At 41.0% G+C, this 17,985-nt stretch overlaps 1 protein-coding gene across 1 annotated transcript; it reads left to right on the top strand.

The window, feature by feature from the left end:
• Window positions 1-304: 304 nt before the first annotated feature.
• Window positions 305-7,524, top strand: LOC139571175 (uncharacterized). Its single transcript, XM_071393796.1, has 3 exons — window positions 305-463; window positions 2,500-3,016; window positions 5,811-7,524. Exons 2-3 carry the CDS (start codon window positions 2,502-2,504, stop codon window positions 6,799-6,801), a joined length of 1,506 nt encoding a protein of 501 aa, XP_071249897.1. The 5' UTR covers window positions 305-463; window positions 2,500-2,501; the 3' UTR covers window positions 6,802-7,524.
• The last annotated feature ends 10,461 nt before the right edge of the window (window positions 7,525-17,985 follow it).

Genomic DNA, 17,985 nt, shown 5'->3' on the forward strand with positions numbered 1-17,985 from the left:
AGCATTCCCTTCATACTCCCCTGCTTTAATTTCTCATCAGCCACTTGAAAATGCTTTAAGTGTTGTCTCTGTGAACTTTGCTAGGTCTCTAAAAATTATTTTATCAAGAATTCTAAGATGGTGTCATCTGCACATTTGAAAGTTGGTTTGGTGATTATAGCTGTGTGTAAGCACTAGAGGGAGCAGAATAACAATAATTGAGATTAGTCTTGCTTTCAGCAAGCACATTAAATATTTAATGATGAAGTAGGTAGGGAGATCACATGGAGGGGGATGTTTGTTAAGTAAATATTTAAAGGCCAATAAACCCTCTTTTAGTTGATAAAAAACGGTTACAGGGTTTGTTTACGAAGAAAATGAGTTTGGTGGCTATAAAGGGGTTATCAAATGTGAGGCTGAAACTCAGCAGAGACACATCTCTTCACCTCGAGACCTGAACTTTTGCTTACTTTTGGAATTTCAGGTAGGCCTATAGATTATTATTTTAATAAAATGACTAATCACTTATTAATATGCATTGTCATGAAACAGGCAGGGAGTAGGTCTCGAACCCTCAACCTTCTAGCCCGAAGTCCAGCGCGCTGTCGACTGGGCCCCGAAAGCATTCTCAAGCGGCAGAGTGGATATCCACGCTTATAAACCCAGGGTCGTTACAGTATATGTATATAAAATAAATTGTACACAAGAGGGCATGTGACACCATTTTTTAACATGGCTATGATGTGGTCATAGGTATGAGGTGAAGCCGAGTACAGTAGATCAGCACAGCTGTGCAAAACATTTCTATCACATCACCTTGTGTGTACAATTGCTTTTCTACAATGGGTTACTTATTACATTAAATGAAATGTACGCAGATAACACAATCACTTCAAACTGAAGCTGGAGAGAGAGCAAACCAGCTGCATTTCGTTTAGTTTGACCTGTTATTCTATTGCCATGTCTTTATATCCATAAACAGTATGCTGATGCATGATTTCACCTGTCTCAGAAACTCAGAAACACTATCTGTCTTGTCCTGACACGTTTATTCTCTACGGGCCGGTGGAGATCGAATTAAAAAATGTAAACAATGTTGCGAAGGTCGGAGAGGCAGATAGCAACGTTTGTTCAAATCAAGCAAAGCAAGTGCTAGGCTAGAAGCAAGAGAAAATAACGTCTAGATGCGTTTTTACAGTGAAGATCAAGTTAAAGTTCCTATGCAGCTGTTTTAATCTCAATATCAAAATCATTTCTGGGTTACAATGAAGTACCTTTACTGTGCTTGTTTTAAATTAAAATGGTAAAACATTTTTTTTTAAATAGCTTCTTAAAAAAATTCACCACAAGGCCAATGATGACTTTTAAACAGTTACAGAGGTTAATGTCTGTGATAGGAGATAACTGAGGATGAATCAACAACATTGTAGTTACTCCACAATACTAACCTAAATGACAGAGTGAAAAGAAGGAAGCCTGTACAGAATAAAAATATACCAAAACATTCATCCTGTTTGCAATAAGCCACTAAAGTAAAACTGCAAGAATTTGGCTAAGAAATTACATTTATGTCCTGAATACAAAGCATTATATTTGGAGAAAATCCAACACAACACATCACTGAGTACCACTTTTCATATTTTCAAGCATGATGGTTGATGCATCATGTTATGGGTATGCTTGTCATTGGCAAGGACTGGACATTTTTGGGAGGATAAAAATAAACTGAATAGAGCTAAACACAGGCAAAATCCTAGAGGAAAACCTGGTTCAGTCTGCTTTCCACCAGCAGACAATAACCTAAAATAAGGCCAAATATACACTGGAGTTACTTACCAAGATGACATTGAATGTTCCTGAGTGGCCTAGTCACAGTTTTGACTTAAATTGGCTTGAAATCTATGGCATGACTTGAAAATGGCTGACTAGCAATGGTCAACAACCAATTTGACAGAGCTTGAAGAATTAAAAAAAGAATAATCTGCAAATATTGTATAAGACTGCTGTAATCGATGTATTGACCCAGGGGTGTGAATACTTATGTAAATTAGATATTTCTGTATTGAATTTTCAATACATTTGCTAACATTTCTAAAAACATGTTTTCACTTTGTCATTATGGGGTAGGGTGAGAAGAAAAATATATATTTAATCCGTTTTAAATTCAGTCTGTAACAAAAATGTGGGAAAAGCCAAGGGGTGTCAATACTTTCTGCATATGATAAAGGCAAATTCCGTGTTTGACTGCACTGCCCCGTTAATGAATTGCCTGGCTGGGCTGATGGAACAGTGGATGTGCAATGGTTTCTCAGATCGAACAATAAAAAAGTAGCCTATTTTTGCATCATAGGCCTACCCTTTGTAAACAGCTTTTCTAGCACGGTTTAAAACGTACAGTATCTCAACCAATTACAAAGCTTGTTTTTACCAACCCTTTTGGATATTAATATGTATACATCTGGAAAAGCTATTGAACTTTAACACTGTAAATATATATATATATTTTCTTCTAATTTGCAGTCATGGCATCTTCAGCACTGCTGATACTCCTGTTATATGCAACCTCAATTGGCACCACTGTATCAGTTGAAGACCTGGAATACTACACAAGAGAAAGAGTTGAGAAATCTGTTGAAGTATTTGAAAAGAGTTTGGAAATTGTTAAAATAATAGTTGAGACAAAGAATCCATCAGATTGGACTAGTGTACTTAAGAAAGTCTTAAAGTTCACGGCACGTTATGGCCCTGCCTTTGGTGGTTTTGCTGGTGCTGCTGTAAATTTTGCCCTGGCATTTGTCGGTCAAGATGACCCAGTGTTAACTGAGGTGAAGACTCAGTTTGCAGAGGTTAACAGAAAGCTTGACTCAATCACTTTGCAAATCAACTCTCTGAAAACTGAAGTCCAGTGGGTAACCTACGCCAGTGTCTACTCTCAAGACGAGCTTAAGATCACCAACTCCTGGGACATGTTCATGGAATTCTTGTCGGAAAGCATGGCAGCCAAGGACAAGGACAAGAAGAGACAACTGGTGGAGAAGTATGTAACCGTTTACAACTTTAATTGTAGTTGCTGCTTTAAAAATCAGTGATGGTATTCAACATTCTACCCTCTGTAACCCCTGTGAATTTTGACCATTTTCCCAACAGGTTAGATGGTTCTAGAATTGAGGTGGCATTTGCCTACCTTGCATTTTCAACCATAACAAAAATAACTTGACAAATGACTAATAGTTAGACATCATAAATGGTTTGCTTATATTGAACTGTTTATCAATGATAAAACATAATGCAAGTCCTTTATACTGCAAAACGTTATGTTTATGCATTGTTTAAAATACACTACATAACCAAAAGTATGTGGACAGCTGCTCATTAAACATCCCATTCCAAAATCATGGGCATTAATATGGAGTTGGTCCCCCTTTGCTGCTATAACAACCTCCACTCATCTGGAAAGGCTTTCCAGTAGATGTTGGAACATTGCTCTGGGTACTTGCTTCCATTCAGTCACAAGAGCATTAGTGAAGTCGGGCACTGATGTTGGGCGATTAGGCCTGGCTCGCAGTCAGCGTTAAAATTCATCCCAAAGGTGTTCGATGGGGTTGAGATCTGTGCTCTGTGCTCTGTGCTGGCCAGTCAAGTTCTTCCACACCGATCTCAACAAACCATTTCTGTATGGACCTCGCTTTGTGCATGGGGGCATTGTTCTCTATATATTTTGTCATGCAGAAACAGGAAAGGGCCTTTCCCAAACTGTTGCCACAAAGTTGAAAGCACAGAATCATCTAGAATATCATTGTATGCTGTAGTGTTAAGATTTCCCTACGCTGGAACTAAGGGGCCTAGCCCGAACCATGAAAAACAGCTCCAGACCATTATTCCTTCTCCACAAATCTTTACAGTTGGCACTACGCATTGGAGCAGGTAGCGTTCTCCTCGCTTCCGCTAAAACTCAGATTTGTCCATTGACTGCAAGAGGGTGAAGCCTGACTGATCACTCCAGAAAACACGTTTCCACTGCTCCAGAGTCCAATGGCGGCGAGCTTTACACCACTCCAACCGACGCTTGGCATGGTGATCTCAGGCTTGTGTGTGGCTGCTCAGCCATGGAAACCCATTTCATGAAGCTATTGTGTTGATGTTGCTTCCAGAGCCAGTTTGAATCTCGGTAGTGAGTGTTGCAACCGAGGACATATGATTTTTACACACTACGCGCTTCAGCACTCGGCGGTCACATTCTGTGAGCTTGTGTGGCCTACCACTTGGCAGCTGAGACGTTTTTGCTCCTAGGCGTTTCCACTTAACAATAACAGCACTTACAGTTCACTGGGGCAGCACTAGCAGGGCATAAATTTCACAAACTGACTTGTTGGAAATCTGGTATACTATGACGGTGCAACATTGAAAGTATCTGAGCTCTCCAGTAAGGCAATTCTACTGCAAATGTTTGTATATGGAGATTGCATGGCTGTGTCCTCGATGTTATACACCTGTTAGCAACGGGTGTGGCTGAAATAGCTGAATCCACTCATTTAAAGCGAAGTCCACATACTTTTGTATGTATAGTGTACTTACAGATGTGGTATCTTAATTTGATCCAGTTTGCTACAGATGGAAAATAATCCAGCAGTAAAAGGAAATGGGAATAATTATGTGGATTATATTTAATTTCTATTTTTGTAGAGGTTGATACATTTTTCGTACGGGAAAATCATGTCTGAAATGTCAAAGTGGAAATTACAAACTTCAGAAGCCCTTTTAAATCTCAAATACACTATAAGTAAAGCATTGCAGAAAAGTTATCTTGCAACAGGGTGATCAAATTAAGACCTTACATCTGATCCTATCTATATATTATTTTGAATGCTAGAAAGTAAACCAAAGTATTTACTATATTGTATAGATTGATTCAAAAGAAATAAGGCTATTAAATGACCTATCATTATTTTACAAATATGCAAGATTTATGTCATTGGTGATACCGCCTCAAAAATCACTCATTGCAAAGATATACAAGGACCTTGAGCATTCCTTCCTTTGCCAAGCTGTTATCAGGGGAGGGATGTATATTAAAGAAAATGATTAGGTAATTGCACCCTTTTAGCATTTGACGATTCCATTGATAATTTGGTGTGTCTAAATAAAAAGTGCAGTTGGTGTTACTCTATTTAAATGAAGGGAAATGACATTGTGAGCAAAGTTATTAATCAAATAGTTTTAGTATATCATTTTTTAAGTGTTAATGTACTTAGATTTGAGCATCGGTGGCCTTCATTTAAGAAAATCCTTAATTACCTAAAATGTGTATTTGGTGTTACCATCCTTGACGTTGCTACTCCTATTGGTGGCACAGTGTTATCATAATGGTAAAAACATAAAAACAGTTATTAAAGTGCCATATTAGTTGATATAAATGGAAAGATCTACCCAAATACACTTACAAGATGTCATGCTCAAATGCCACCGCAATTCAAGAATGACCCATTAGACAAAAACTAGTGTAAGAAATCAGAACAGACATTTTCTACCAATCAAAAGATACAGCTATTTCCGTAACCACATCAACTTCTTTTTCACTCAACTTTTAGAAACAAATGCAATTTTGACCACTTTCCTCCCAAAATTGCCAAAAAAGTAGGTTATGCAATATGTGTCTATTTTGCTGCTATTCAAATCAGCAATCAGAACAGATATATATTCTACCAATAAAAAGATACAGCTATTTCAGTAACCACATCAAGTTTTTTCTTTCTTTCTTTCTTTCTTTCTAAACTAAACTAACTTCCCACTTTTGAAATAACAACACAATGTTTTTTGATTCTGATTCTGAGGTTCACCCAGTTCTATGAGAACACAGCAACGGAGAACAGCGTGACCAATTTCTACAAATACCTGACGGGAGACCAGCCTTCACTCATCGAAAACCTCCTGGAGCTCACGGTAAAAAAATTCAGTGGTGACGTTGAAAAGGTGAAGACATACAGCATATATTTCCGAGGTCTGATGTGGAAGGGCCTGCAGCTGAATCTCATCTATTACAAGCTGAAGGACTTCAACACAGAGGCCAAGGCCAAGCAATCAATTATTCAGTTTTACAACGTTACCCAAGCTCACACACAAACAGTGCTGAAATGCATTGAGAACTTTGAACAGTACATGAAGAACGATGTGGAAGTGATTGGCACATCCGAATCCTTAGAAATGACCCCACTAGCTAGCAAAGTTAGAGAGTTTTTGAATAAAAAGTACTTCTGGTATGACTGGATAGTTGCTGTGTACAAAAAGGAAGATGACAGTAGCCATGACATGGTACGTTATACCAAGATTCCTCTTGAGAAGGTCATTGTTGCTGTGAGCTTCTCAGAGAAAGGCGGCCATTTTATTGGAAATACTATAAAAGAATATGCTTCTAACTGTGTGAAAAACATAGAGTGCTCAAAGCCTGAAGTGCTGAACAAACTTCCTGAATGTTCATACAAATACAGCAGGTATGGTCCTTCTACATACAAATTGGCTATGACTCAAATTGCAGCTATCCATATTTCAACCAAAAAAGATGGGTTTTCTGAAACTCCAGATGCGCTAATCAGAAATGACTGTCACTGGGGCTTCTTTTCAGTCTATGTAAAAAGTGATAACCAGATTAGACAACTTGACCCCTGCTCTGTCAACACTGACTGTGGAAATGGCCAATGCAAGAGAATACTAGACACCTCTTTGACAATTTGTGAATGCAATGAGGGCTTCTATGGTGAAAAGTGTGAGATCAATATTCAGGACGATGTGATGACCGTGAATGTAAATGTGGGTGAAGATGCCTAAGCATCACAGGTGGCTGGTAGGGAGGATGTGTAATTGGCTGGAGCTAAATACATGTCATGGTTTCAAACACATAGTTTCTATTTCAGCTGTTATTATGATTCATTCTCCCCTCACCTGCTTCCTGTGCACAATGTGTCCTTCTTTCTCTGTGCCTGTCTCACTTCAATGATTGCTAATTTCCTGAGGTTGCAAAATTGTGGTAACTTCCCCAAAATTACCAGGTATTCCAGAAATACTAGTTAGAAGAAAAGCACGGGAAATCCGGCAAACCTGGGGATATTCGAAAAATTGGGAATTTTGGGAAAGTTGACAGAACTTTGTAATGGTGCCATTCTGCCAGAGAGTAGGACATTCATCTAACCATCATCATTTTCAGAATTCAGAAGTAAAAATATCCCCCAATTGAATCATACAAATCATGATCGAAGAAAATGTATTTGCATAAACTTTTTTTTTTTGAACGTGACTGCTATAAGCAACGCAAACGCAAATATTTTAGCCTCCATCCTATCACATTTTTAAAATTCAGGACATGTATATTTGTACAGGAAGGATATACACAGATCATCATGTCTAAGATCATTGTTACATGTATCCAACATGAACCTTCAACACCCTGTTATGGATAGATGATGTTAAACCACTGTAATGCTTTTATGCTTGTGCTTCTGGAAAGCCATACTTCATTTTCTAATGTAATAAACATTGAATTCCCGAAACCAACAGTATGTGTTTGTCTCTTTGCACCTCTACCATGATTACAGATTATTATAATGAGGATGAAAGACTATTGTGTTCATTTCACTTGATTTGGGGGGGTTGTCCTATATTATAAACAACATGGGAGATCTGGGAATGGAAGAACCATCCATTCCTACATGTCAAAAAGGATGATACAAATACATTGTCTGAAAGGAAACTGATGTTGGCTTCTTGTCATCATCATGATCATCATCATCATCATCATCATCATCATCATCATCATCATCATCATCATCACCATCATCAGCATCATCACCATCATCACCATCATTATCACCATCACCAACATCACCACCATCAGCATCATCATCAGTAATTTACATTGTTCTTTCTAAATTAGAGGGTTGGTAAACTTATCTTAGGACGTCACAAATGGTGTACTGAATTAGAGTTGACAGAGCAAGATCAGAATAAGTACTACACTGTTTAAGTTCTGTACTGTTTTTCCTCTCACTAAACCCTTGCTTTGAGTGGGACTTTTACTCTTATCGTATCTCATTAACATGGAGAAGAACAGAAACACATTCTGAAAAAAGGCTTTATTTGGTCCTAGGAAACCTCGATTCATCCTTCATGGCAAGGAGGAACTAGTCATGACTTATATTAGCAAAAAGCTTACTTCCTCAGCTATCAGATAAAAAAACATACAAGATCATGTACATAATAAAGGTGTGATAGAAAATATGAAAACATGATGATATGAAATGCTATCATAAACCTATTTGTCAGAGACAACATTTTTTTGGCGTTACCTTAGATCATAAACTGTCATGGTCAAAACATATAGATGGTTGTAAAGATGGGGAGAGGTCTGTCCGTAAAAAAGAGATGCTCTGCTCAAAAAGCAAGTTCTGCTGGCTCTCGTTTTGTCTAATCTTGATTATTATCCAGTCGTGTGATCCAGTGCTACAAGGAAAGACCTAGTTAAGCTGCAACTGGCCCAGAACAGAGCTGCAGGTTTTGCTCTTAATTGTAATCAGAGGGCTGATATAAATACTATACATGCCAGTCTCTCTTGGTTAAGAGTTGAGGAGAGACTGACTGCATCACTTCTTCTTTTTATAAGAAACATTAACGTGTTGAAAATTCCAAATTGTTTGCATAGTCAACTTACACACAGCTCTGACACACACACTTATCCCACCAGACATCCCACCAGGGGTCTTTTCACAGTCCCCAAATCCAGTGTAAATTCAAGAAAGTGCACAGTTTTATATAGAGCCCTTATTGCATGGAACTTCCTTCCATCTCATATTGCTCAAATAAACAACAAACCTGGTTTAAAAAGAACTGATTGCGGCAACACCTCGTGGCACAATGCCTCTCCCCTGTTTGACCTAGATAGTTTGTGTGTATGCATTGATATGTAGGCTACATGTGCCTTTAAATGTTTTTTTTATGTAGTTCTGTCCTTGAGCTGTTCATGTCTATTGATGTCCTGTTTTATGTCATTCTGTATTATGTTTCTGTCACGCCCTGACCTTAGTTATCTCTGTTTTCGTTATTATTTTGGTTAGGTCAGGGTGTGACGAGGGTGGGTATGTTAGTTTTTGTATTGTCTAGGGGTTTTGTATGTCTAAGGGTTTTGGTAGTTCTAGGTAGTGTGTATGTCTATGGTGGCCTGAATTGGTTCCCAATCAGAGGCAGCTGGTTATCGTTGTCTCTGATTGGGGATCCTATTTAGGTAGCCATTTCCCTTTTTTGTTTTTGTGGGTTCTTGGTCTATGTTTAGTTGCCTGTCTGCACTACGCATATTAGCTTCATGGTTCGTTTTGATAGTTTGTTCAGTGTTCTTTCTTTAATTAAAGAAGAATGTACGCTTACTACGCTGTGCCTTGGTCTCCACCTTACAATGGCTGTGACAGTTTCATGTTTTGTGTGGACCCCAGGAAGAGTAGCTGCTGCTTTTGCAACAGCTAATGGGGATCCTAATAAAATACCAAATACCCCAAAAACTGTAAATAACATATTTATATACTTAGTGATAGTTATTTTGTGGCATAATTTCATAATTTTGTGGGGGGTGTTGTATGTACTTGACAGCCTGTCTCTCTTCCTCACAGCAATGGATTATTTATAGATTACAGTTCCTGATAGACCTTCGTCTTTTATCTCGTGTTCTTTGTGTCTGACCAGCAGACACCATTCTATTTCAAATCGAATGCGTTTTGGTTTTGTATAAATATTTTATTTCATGTAGGGTGGACACACTGTTTCTGTACAGTATTAAACTCACAGAGATACAGTAGATAGAGATCTTCAGTTGGATATAACCGTTCTGCATGGACATTGACATTATTAATGATCAACTGATGACCTGATTCAAACATCACCCCTCGTACAGAAGGTCCTCAAATGAGGGCGCCACTGAGGTCAGACATCAGGGTACCATTGAGGGAGATGAGGACACCATTAAGGGGAGAGATGAGGACACCATTAAGGGGAGAGGTGAGGACACCAGTAAGGAGAGAGGTGAGGACACCATGAAGGGGAGAGGTGAGGACACCATTAAGGAGAGAGGTGAGGACACCAGTAAGGAGAGAGGTGAGGACACCATGAAGGGGAGAGGTGATGGAGAGGAGAGAAGAGAAGGGGAGAGGTGAGGAGGGGAGAGGAGAGAAGAGAAGAGGAGAGGAGGGGAAGGGAGGGGACAGGAGAGTCTGTGGCCAGCCCAGAGCCTGAGCCAGCCTGGTCTGGAGATCCCTGCAGAGCAGAGAGCCATCATGCAGTAACGAGAAGAGATTCATGGCTCCTGTGAGATATACCGTTGGTCTTCTATGTTTCTAGACTCTGAAATGTTACTAACAGGTGTAGGAACTTTCAAGGAGAGAAAAATAAGAAACAGTTTTGATGTAACTTCTCACCAGATAACAGTATTGATGTATTGGAATCTGACAGACCAATGCTCTCTTCGGGACAGTTGAATGTTGACACAAACCTTTTTTGACACAGGAACCAAAGCACTGACTGGAACCAAAATGTGTGTTCCTAACAGAGACTCAATAAAATAGACCATGTATCAGTGAAACACAGTCTCTATTGAAATAGCAGGGACGGGGAAACATTTAGCCACCCTACAACACTTTTAATAGCAGGGAAGGGGAAACATTTAGCCACCCTACAACACTTTTAATAGCAGGCGGATGGGAAATGTTTAACCAGCGTCCATCACTTATTACGACCAAAGGTTTACAAGCTATCTTATGATGATTTATCTTCTTCCAACCCTGGCCTGAGCTGGTGGTTCTTCCAACCCTGGCCTGAGCTGGTGGTCCTTCCAACCCTGGCCTGAGCTGGTGGTCCTTCCAACCCTGGCCTAAGCTGGTGGTCCTTCCAACCCTGGCCTGAGCTGGTGGTTTTTCCAACCCTGGCCTGAGCTGGTGGTTCTTCCAACCCTGGCCTGAGCTGGTGGTTCTTCCAACCCTGGCCTGAGCTGGTGGTTCTTCCAACCCTGGCCTGAGCTGGTGGTTCTTCCAACCCTGGCCTGCTTGATCCTGAGCAGTAAAACTATAATCCCTTTCAGAGCCCTGGGTGCAGGGCCAGCTCCAGCAGCTTCATCAAGCACCTCACTACAGCCCAATCCAACACAGCACCGCCCTGACTGGGGAAAGAATGACAGCACAGGACCAAGGTGCCAAGAAGAAGAGGGATATCACACCATCTCTTTCGCTCTCATATTTTTCACTTTACCTTCTCTCTCTGTCTCTCATCATGCTCCTGTTTGTTGCTGATGGCAAGACATCTCAGTGTAGCTGATGGATATAACAGACTTATAAAACTAGGTCTCAGTCCTGTACTGGAAAACAATATCCTCTGTGATCTAACCCTGGGGGCCCAGGCAGCCTCTGTGTTCTAACTCTGGGGGCCCAGGCAGCCTCTGTGTTCTAACTCTGGGTCCCAGGCAGCCTCTGTGTTCTAACTCTGGGACCCAGGCAGCCTCTGTGTTCTAACTCTGGGGCCCAGGCAGCCTCTGTGTTCTAACTCTGGGGACCCAGGCAGCCTCTGTGTTCTAACTCTGGGGCCCAGGCAGCCTATGTGATCTAACTCTGGTGCCCAGGCAGACTCTGTGATCTAACTCTGGGGACCCAGGCAGCCTCTGTGATCTAACTCTGGGGCCCAGGCAGACTCTGTGATCTAACTCTGGGGCTCAGGCAGACTCTGTGATCTAACGCTGGGGGTACAGGAAGCCTCTGTGTTCTAACTCTGGGACCCAGGCAGCCTCTGTATTCTAACTCTGGGGGTACAGGAAGCCTCTGTGTTCTAACTCTGGGGGCCCAGGCAGCATCTGTGCTCTAACTCTGGGGGACCAGGCAGCATACGAGAAGACACACAGATCAGCAGAGACCCAGGCCTCTCCTCCTTGGATGGCACCCTATTCCCATATTGGACTACGTTTGACCAGGGCACAGAAGGGAAATAGCAGATTGAGGCCAGATAGAGAGAAATGGACACATGTGACTTATGGTGGAGGATTTTCCATAACCCTGGACTACTACACAGGAAGAAACTACTACACAGGAAGAGACAGTACTACACAGGAAGAGATAGTACTACACAGGGAGAGACAGTACTACACAGGCAGAGACATTAATACACAGGAAGAGACAGTACTACACAGGAAGAGATAGTACTACACAAGAAGAGACAGTACTACACAGGAAGAGACATTAATACACAGGAAGAGACAGTACTACACAGGAAGAGACATTAATACACAGGAAGAGACAGTACTACACAGGAAGAGACATTAATACACAGGGAGAGACAGTACTACACAGGAAGAGACATTAATACACAGGAAGAGACAGTACTACACAGGAAGAGATAGTACTACACAAGAAGAGACAGTACTACACAGGAAGAGACATTAATACACAGGAAGAGACAGTACTACACAGGAAGAGATAGTACTACACAAGAAGAGACAGTAATACACAGGAAGAGACATTAATACACAGGAAGAGACAGTACTACACAGGAAGAGATAGTACTACACAAGAAGAGACAGTAATACACAGGAAGAGACATTAATACACAGGAAGAGACAGTACTACACAGGAAGAGATAGTACTACACAGGAAGAGATAGTACTACACAGGAAGAGATAGTATTACATAGGAAGAAACAGTACTACACAGGAAGAGACAGTACTACACAGGAAGAGATAGTACTACACAGGAAGAAACTACTACACAGGAAGAGACAGTACTACACAGGAAGAGATAGTACTACACAGGGAGAGACAGTACTACACAGGAAGAGACATTAATACACAAGAAGAGACAGTACTACACAGGAAGAGATAGTACTACACAAGAAGAGACAGTACTACACAGGAAGAGACATTAATACACAGGAAGAGACAGTACTACACAGGAAGAGACATTAATACACAGGAAGAGACAGTACTACACAGGAAGAGACATTAATACACAGGGAGAGACAGTACTACACAGGAAGAGACATTAATACACAGGAAGAGACAGTACTACACAGGAAGAGATAGTACTACACAAGAAGAGACAGTAATACACAGGGAGAGACAGTACTACACAGGAAGAGACATTAATACACAGGAAGAGACAGTACTACACAGGAAGAGATAGTACTACACAAGAAGAGACAGTACTACACAGGAAGAGACATTAATACACAGGAAGAGGCAGTACTACACAGGAAGAGACATTAATACCCAGGAAGAGACAGTACTACACAGGAAGAGATAGTACTACACAAGAAGAGACAGTAATACACAGGAAGAGACATTAATACACAGGAAGAGACAGTATTACACAGGAAGAGATAGTACTACACAAGAAGAGACAGTAATACATATGAAGATACAGTACTACACATGGAGAGACAGTACTACACAGGAAGAGACGGTAATACACAGGAAGAGACAGTACTACACAGGAAGAGACAAAGGAGCTGATCATGGACAACAGGAAAAGGCGGGCCGAACAGGCCCCCATTAACATCGACGGGGCTGTAGTGGAGCGGGTCGAGAGTTTCAAGTTCCTTGGTGTCAACATCACCAATGAACTATCATGGACCAAACACACCAAGACAATTGTGAAGAGAGCATGACAAAACCTTTTCCCCCTCAGGAGACTGAAAATATTTGGCATGGGTCCACAGATCCTCAAAAAGTTCTATAGCTGCACCATCGAGAGCATCCTGACCGTTTGCGTCACCGCCTGGTATGGCAACTGCTCAGCATCTGACGGTAAGGCGCTACAGAGGGTAGTGCGTACGGCCCAGTACATCACTGGGGCCAAGCTTCCTGCCATCCAGGACCTATATTATAGGCGGTGTCAGAGGAAAGCCCATAAAATTGTCAGAGACTCCAGTCACCCAAGTCATAGACTGTTTTCTCTGCTAACGCACAGTAAGCGGTACCAGAGCCCCAAGTCTAGGACCAATAGGCTCCTTAACAGCTTCTACCCCCAAGCCGTAAGACTAATGAACAATTAATCAAATGTTCACCGGACTATTTCCATTGAAATTTGTTTTGTACACTGCTGCTATTCGCTGTTTATTATTTAGGCATAGTCACTTCACCCCTACCTACATGTACAAATTACCTCAACTAACCTGTACCCCTGCACACTGACTCGGTACTGGTACCCCCTGTATATAGCCTTGTTATTGTTATGTCATTGTGTAACTTTTTATGATTATATTTTTTTTGTATTTTTGTATTTAAAAAAAAAGAATCCCAATCTTTATATATATATATACATTTTTTATTTTCAATTTTGTATTTTTTTTAACTTTAGCTTATTTCGTAAATATTTTCTTGTCACGCCTTCTGCCTAAGTCGATGCCTCTCCTTGTTCGGGCGGTGCTCGGCGGTCGACGTCACCGGTTTCTAGCCATCATTGATCAATTTTTCATTTTCCATTGGTTTTGTCTTGTCTTCCTACACACCTGGTTCCAATCCCATTCATTACCTGTTATGTATTTAACCCTCTGTTTCCCCTCATGTCTTTGTCAGAGATTGTTTGTTATTATTTTTGTGTTGTTTGTATTGGTGCGCGTCGGGTCCTCGTACCCATGTTTTAGCATTTCACAGTAAGGTCTAAGCATTTCACAGTAAGGTCTAAGCATTTCACAGTAAGGTCTAAGCATTTCACAGTAAGGTCTACACTTGTTGTTGTTGTATTTGGAGCATGTGACAAATAAAGTCTGACACACACACACACACACACACACACACACACACACACACACACACACACACACACACACACACACACACACACACACACACACACACGCACACATGCTCACACACTCACACAGAGTGTGTTGTTGTATTTGGCGCATGTGACAAATAAAGTCTGATTTGATTTGATTTACAACACAGGAAGAGACGTCCTCCTTTGGAGAGAGCATGTTTGTCAGCTACTGTAATCACCAATAGATTAATTCTCCAATATGATAATGTACAGTCCTGTGTGTGTGTGTGTGTGTCCGTGTGTGTTGGGGGGGGAGAAGAGTCCATATACTATACTGTAGAAATCATTTTCCCCTCGTTTCCAAAGGTCCATTATAAAGAATAGACCACTAGATTGTAGAGTGTGTAAATAATTGAATGTTTTGTTTACAGTCAAATCAGGCATTCTAATTTGTTCACATCGGAAGCGTCTGAAGACTAGACTGATTAAATGGTTCAGGTGTTGATGTTTTGAAATATTGCAAACCCTGTTGAAGAGTTGGACAGAGTGAGGAGACCTGTGGGAGCTGCTAATAGAAATCAGTATGGAGTAATGGAGTTGTTTATGTCCTCCTCTGAAGGAGCACTGAGCTGCATAGTGCACACACACACACACACACACACACACACACTCACACTCACACGCACACTCACACTCACACACACACACACACTGCATGGGTTCTGGAGTCAGACAGGTTCCTTGCTGAGAGGTGATTAGCTGTTTAACATGTTCATATACAGTTGCTATAACAACACACACCAGTCAGCTATGTAACATGTTCATATACAGTTGCTATAACAACACACACCAGTCAGCTATGTAACATGTTCATAGACAGTTGCTATAACAACACACACCAGTCAGCTCTGTAACATGTTCATAGACAGTTGCTATAACAACACACACCAGTCAGCTATGTAACATGTTCATATACAGTTGCTATAACAACACACACCAAAGTCAGCTGTTTACCAAGTTCATAGACAGTTGCTATAACAACACACACCAAAGTCAGCTGTTTACCATGTTCATATACAGTTGCTATAACAACACACACCAGTCAGCTCTGTAACATGTTCATAGACAGTTGCTATAACAACACACACCAAAGTTAGCCGCTTCGACCGCTCTTGATAGCTGTTTGGACCCCTTCGTTCTATGGGTGGAAAAGTGTGTGACTGTGGTGGTCTCAGTGGAAACTCTCTGTCATTCACTGGCGAGTTGAGCCCGTAATTCCAGTAGAATATTTGTCTTATTAGAGCAGAACGAATCTGGTCACTGTAACTCACGTTCACCTCAAATCATTTATGGTCAATTGGAGGGACAATCTGTTCCAGAGAGAGTATAATCTACGAATTTCATGACTCTAGGTGACTGGCCATGAGGAGGAAGGTGTTGAGTTGGCCAGCCGTCCCAGAACAGCAGAAAACATAAAAAAAACTGGAAGATCTGCACATATTCCTCTCCTCAGTATATCTACCTCACCTGCACTGAGATACTCTGAACCAAAACAGGATCCAAAGCAACAAGAAGATCCAAGACAAATAAAGGATGAGAGGCCTGGGAGTAAAACTACAGGAGACCTGGACCTGAGACCTACCAGCTACCTACTGGGACAAACCTGGACCTGAGACCTACCAGCTACCTACTGGGACAAACCTGGACCTGAGACCTACCAGCTACCTACTGGGACAAACCTGGACCTGAGACCTACCATCTACCTACTGGGACAAACCTGGACCTGAGACCTACCAGCTACCTACTGGAACAAACCTGGCCTTGGAGCCTGGAGGTGTCAACTCTGAGGTGATGGATGACTGGATCTCAGAGGTGGACTGCAGCACTTCCAATACAATGCTACTCCTGATTCCGATATAAACATGCTTCTGAATACATTAAATACATGAATCCATTGCAGCCCTAGATTGGTATTGTGGGATTGACAGTGTTAAAAATATGTAACCACTGATTGACAGTGTTAACAATGTGTAATCACTGATTGACAGTGTTCACAATGTGTAATCACTGATTGACAGTGTTCACAACAGAGATAAAGTAGATATGTAAATACTGTGTTGTTGACTGACTGATTATTGAAGCAGAACAACAGAATACCTCTGAGCAACTCCTGTGGAGTCCATCTACAGTCACTACAAGCTGTTAGGTTAGCACTGCTGCCCCCTGCAGGTGATATGAAGGAAGTGTTACTTCAATTGTACTACTGAAACTGATCACTGTCAGTCCTCCAACAGGCCAGGTAGAAGTTCATAGACTTCACATACAGCATCATAATAATGACTTTCATACCCTCTTATACTCTCTAGATCTCTATTATTCAGATGAACTATCTGTTGGGACTGAGTCCAATCTGACAGCCTCTGATAGTTTCATGATTTTGGGGTGGCAGGTAGCCTAGTGGTTAGAGCCAGTAACCAAAAGGTTGCTGGATCGAATCCCCGAGCTGACAAGGTAAAAATCTGTCGTTCTGCCCCTGAACAAGGCACTGTTTCCCGATAGGCAGTCATTGCAAATAAGAATTTGTTCTTAACTGGCTTGCCTAGTTAAATAAAGTTTTATTTTTATTTTTTTAACATCATTTCAAGAGGAGAATTTATATTTATGGGCTGGCATATCTAACCATAAGAGATTCACTTTTACTGCCAAAGTAGATTTTTGAAGAGACAAGGTATTTAGAGGTATTTTACTGCATAGAGAGAGAAATAGACCACATCCCTAACCATACTGTGATAAAATTTAACCTTTCCTCCTCCTTACCCTACAGATCCTTAACGCGCTGGAATTGATTTTTGTTGTGTCCAGGGGTGGAATTAAAAAAGTTATTCTGGAAACTCAGTACTGTAAAATAAATAACCATGGGAATTCAACTAAAGAATCTACAAAAAATAATATTTTGTGTCTATATGTGGCTTTGGGATATTGGTTTCCATGCTTTCCCTCCATTTCCACCCCTGGTTGTGTCTATATGTGGCTTTGGGATATTGGTTTCCATGCATTCCCTCCATTTCCACCCCTGGTTGTGTCTATATGTGGCTTTGGGATATTGGTTTCCATGTATTCCCTCCATTTCCACCCCTGGTTGTGTCTATATGTGGCTTTAGGATATTGGTTTCCATGCTTTCCCTCCATTTCCACCCCTGGTTGTGTATAATAGTGGCTTTGGGATATTGGTTTCCAT

The sequence above is a fragment of the Salvelinus alpinus genome, chromosome 1 (genome assembly GCF_045679555.1).
Source record: "Salvelinus alpinus chromosome 1, SLU_Salpinus.1, whole genome shotgun sequence".
Lineage (NCBI taxonomy): Eukaryota > Metazoa > Chordata > Actinopteri > Salmoniformes > Salmonidae > Salvelinus > Salvelinus alpinus.

What these genes read in the sequence shown, in the direction of transcription:
- LOC139571175 (XM_071393796.1), top strand. Translation starts at nt 2,502, where the DNA reads ATGGCATCTTCAGCACTGCTGATACTCCTGTTATATGCAACCTCAATT. An exon ending in AAGAGACAACTGGTGGAGAA is followed by an intron (nt 3,017 to 5,810) that starts GTATGTAACCGT and finishes TCTGATTCTGAG; the next exon opens with GTTCACCCAGTTCTATGAGA.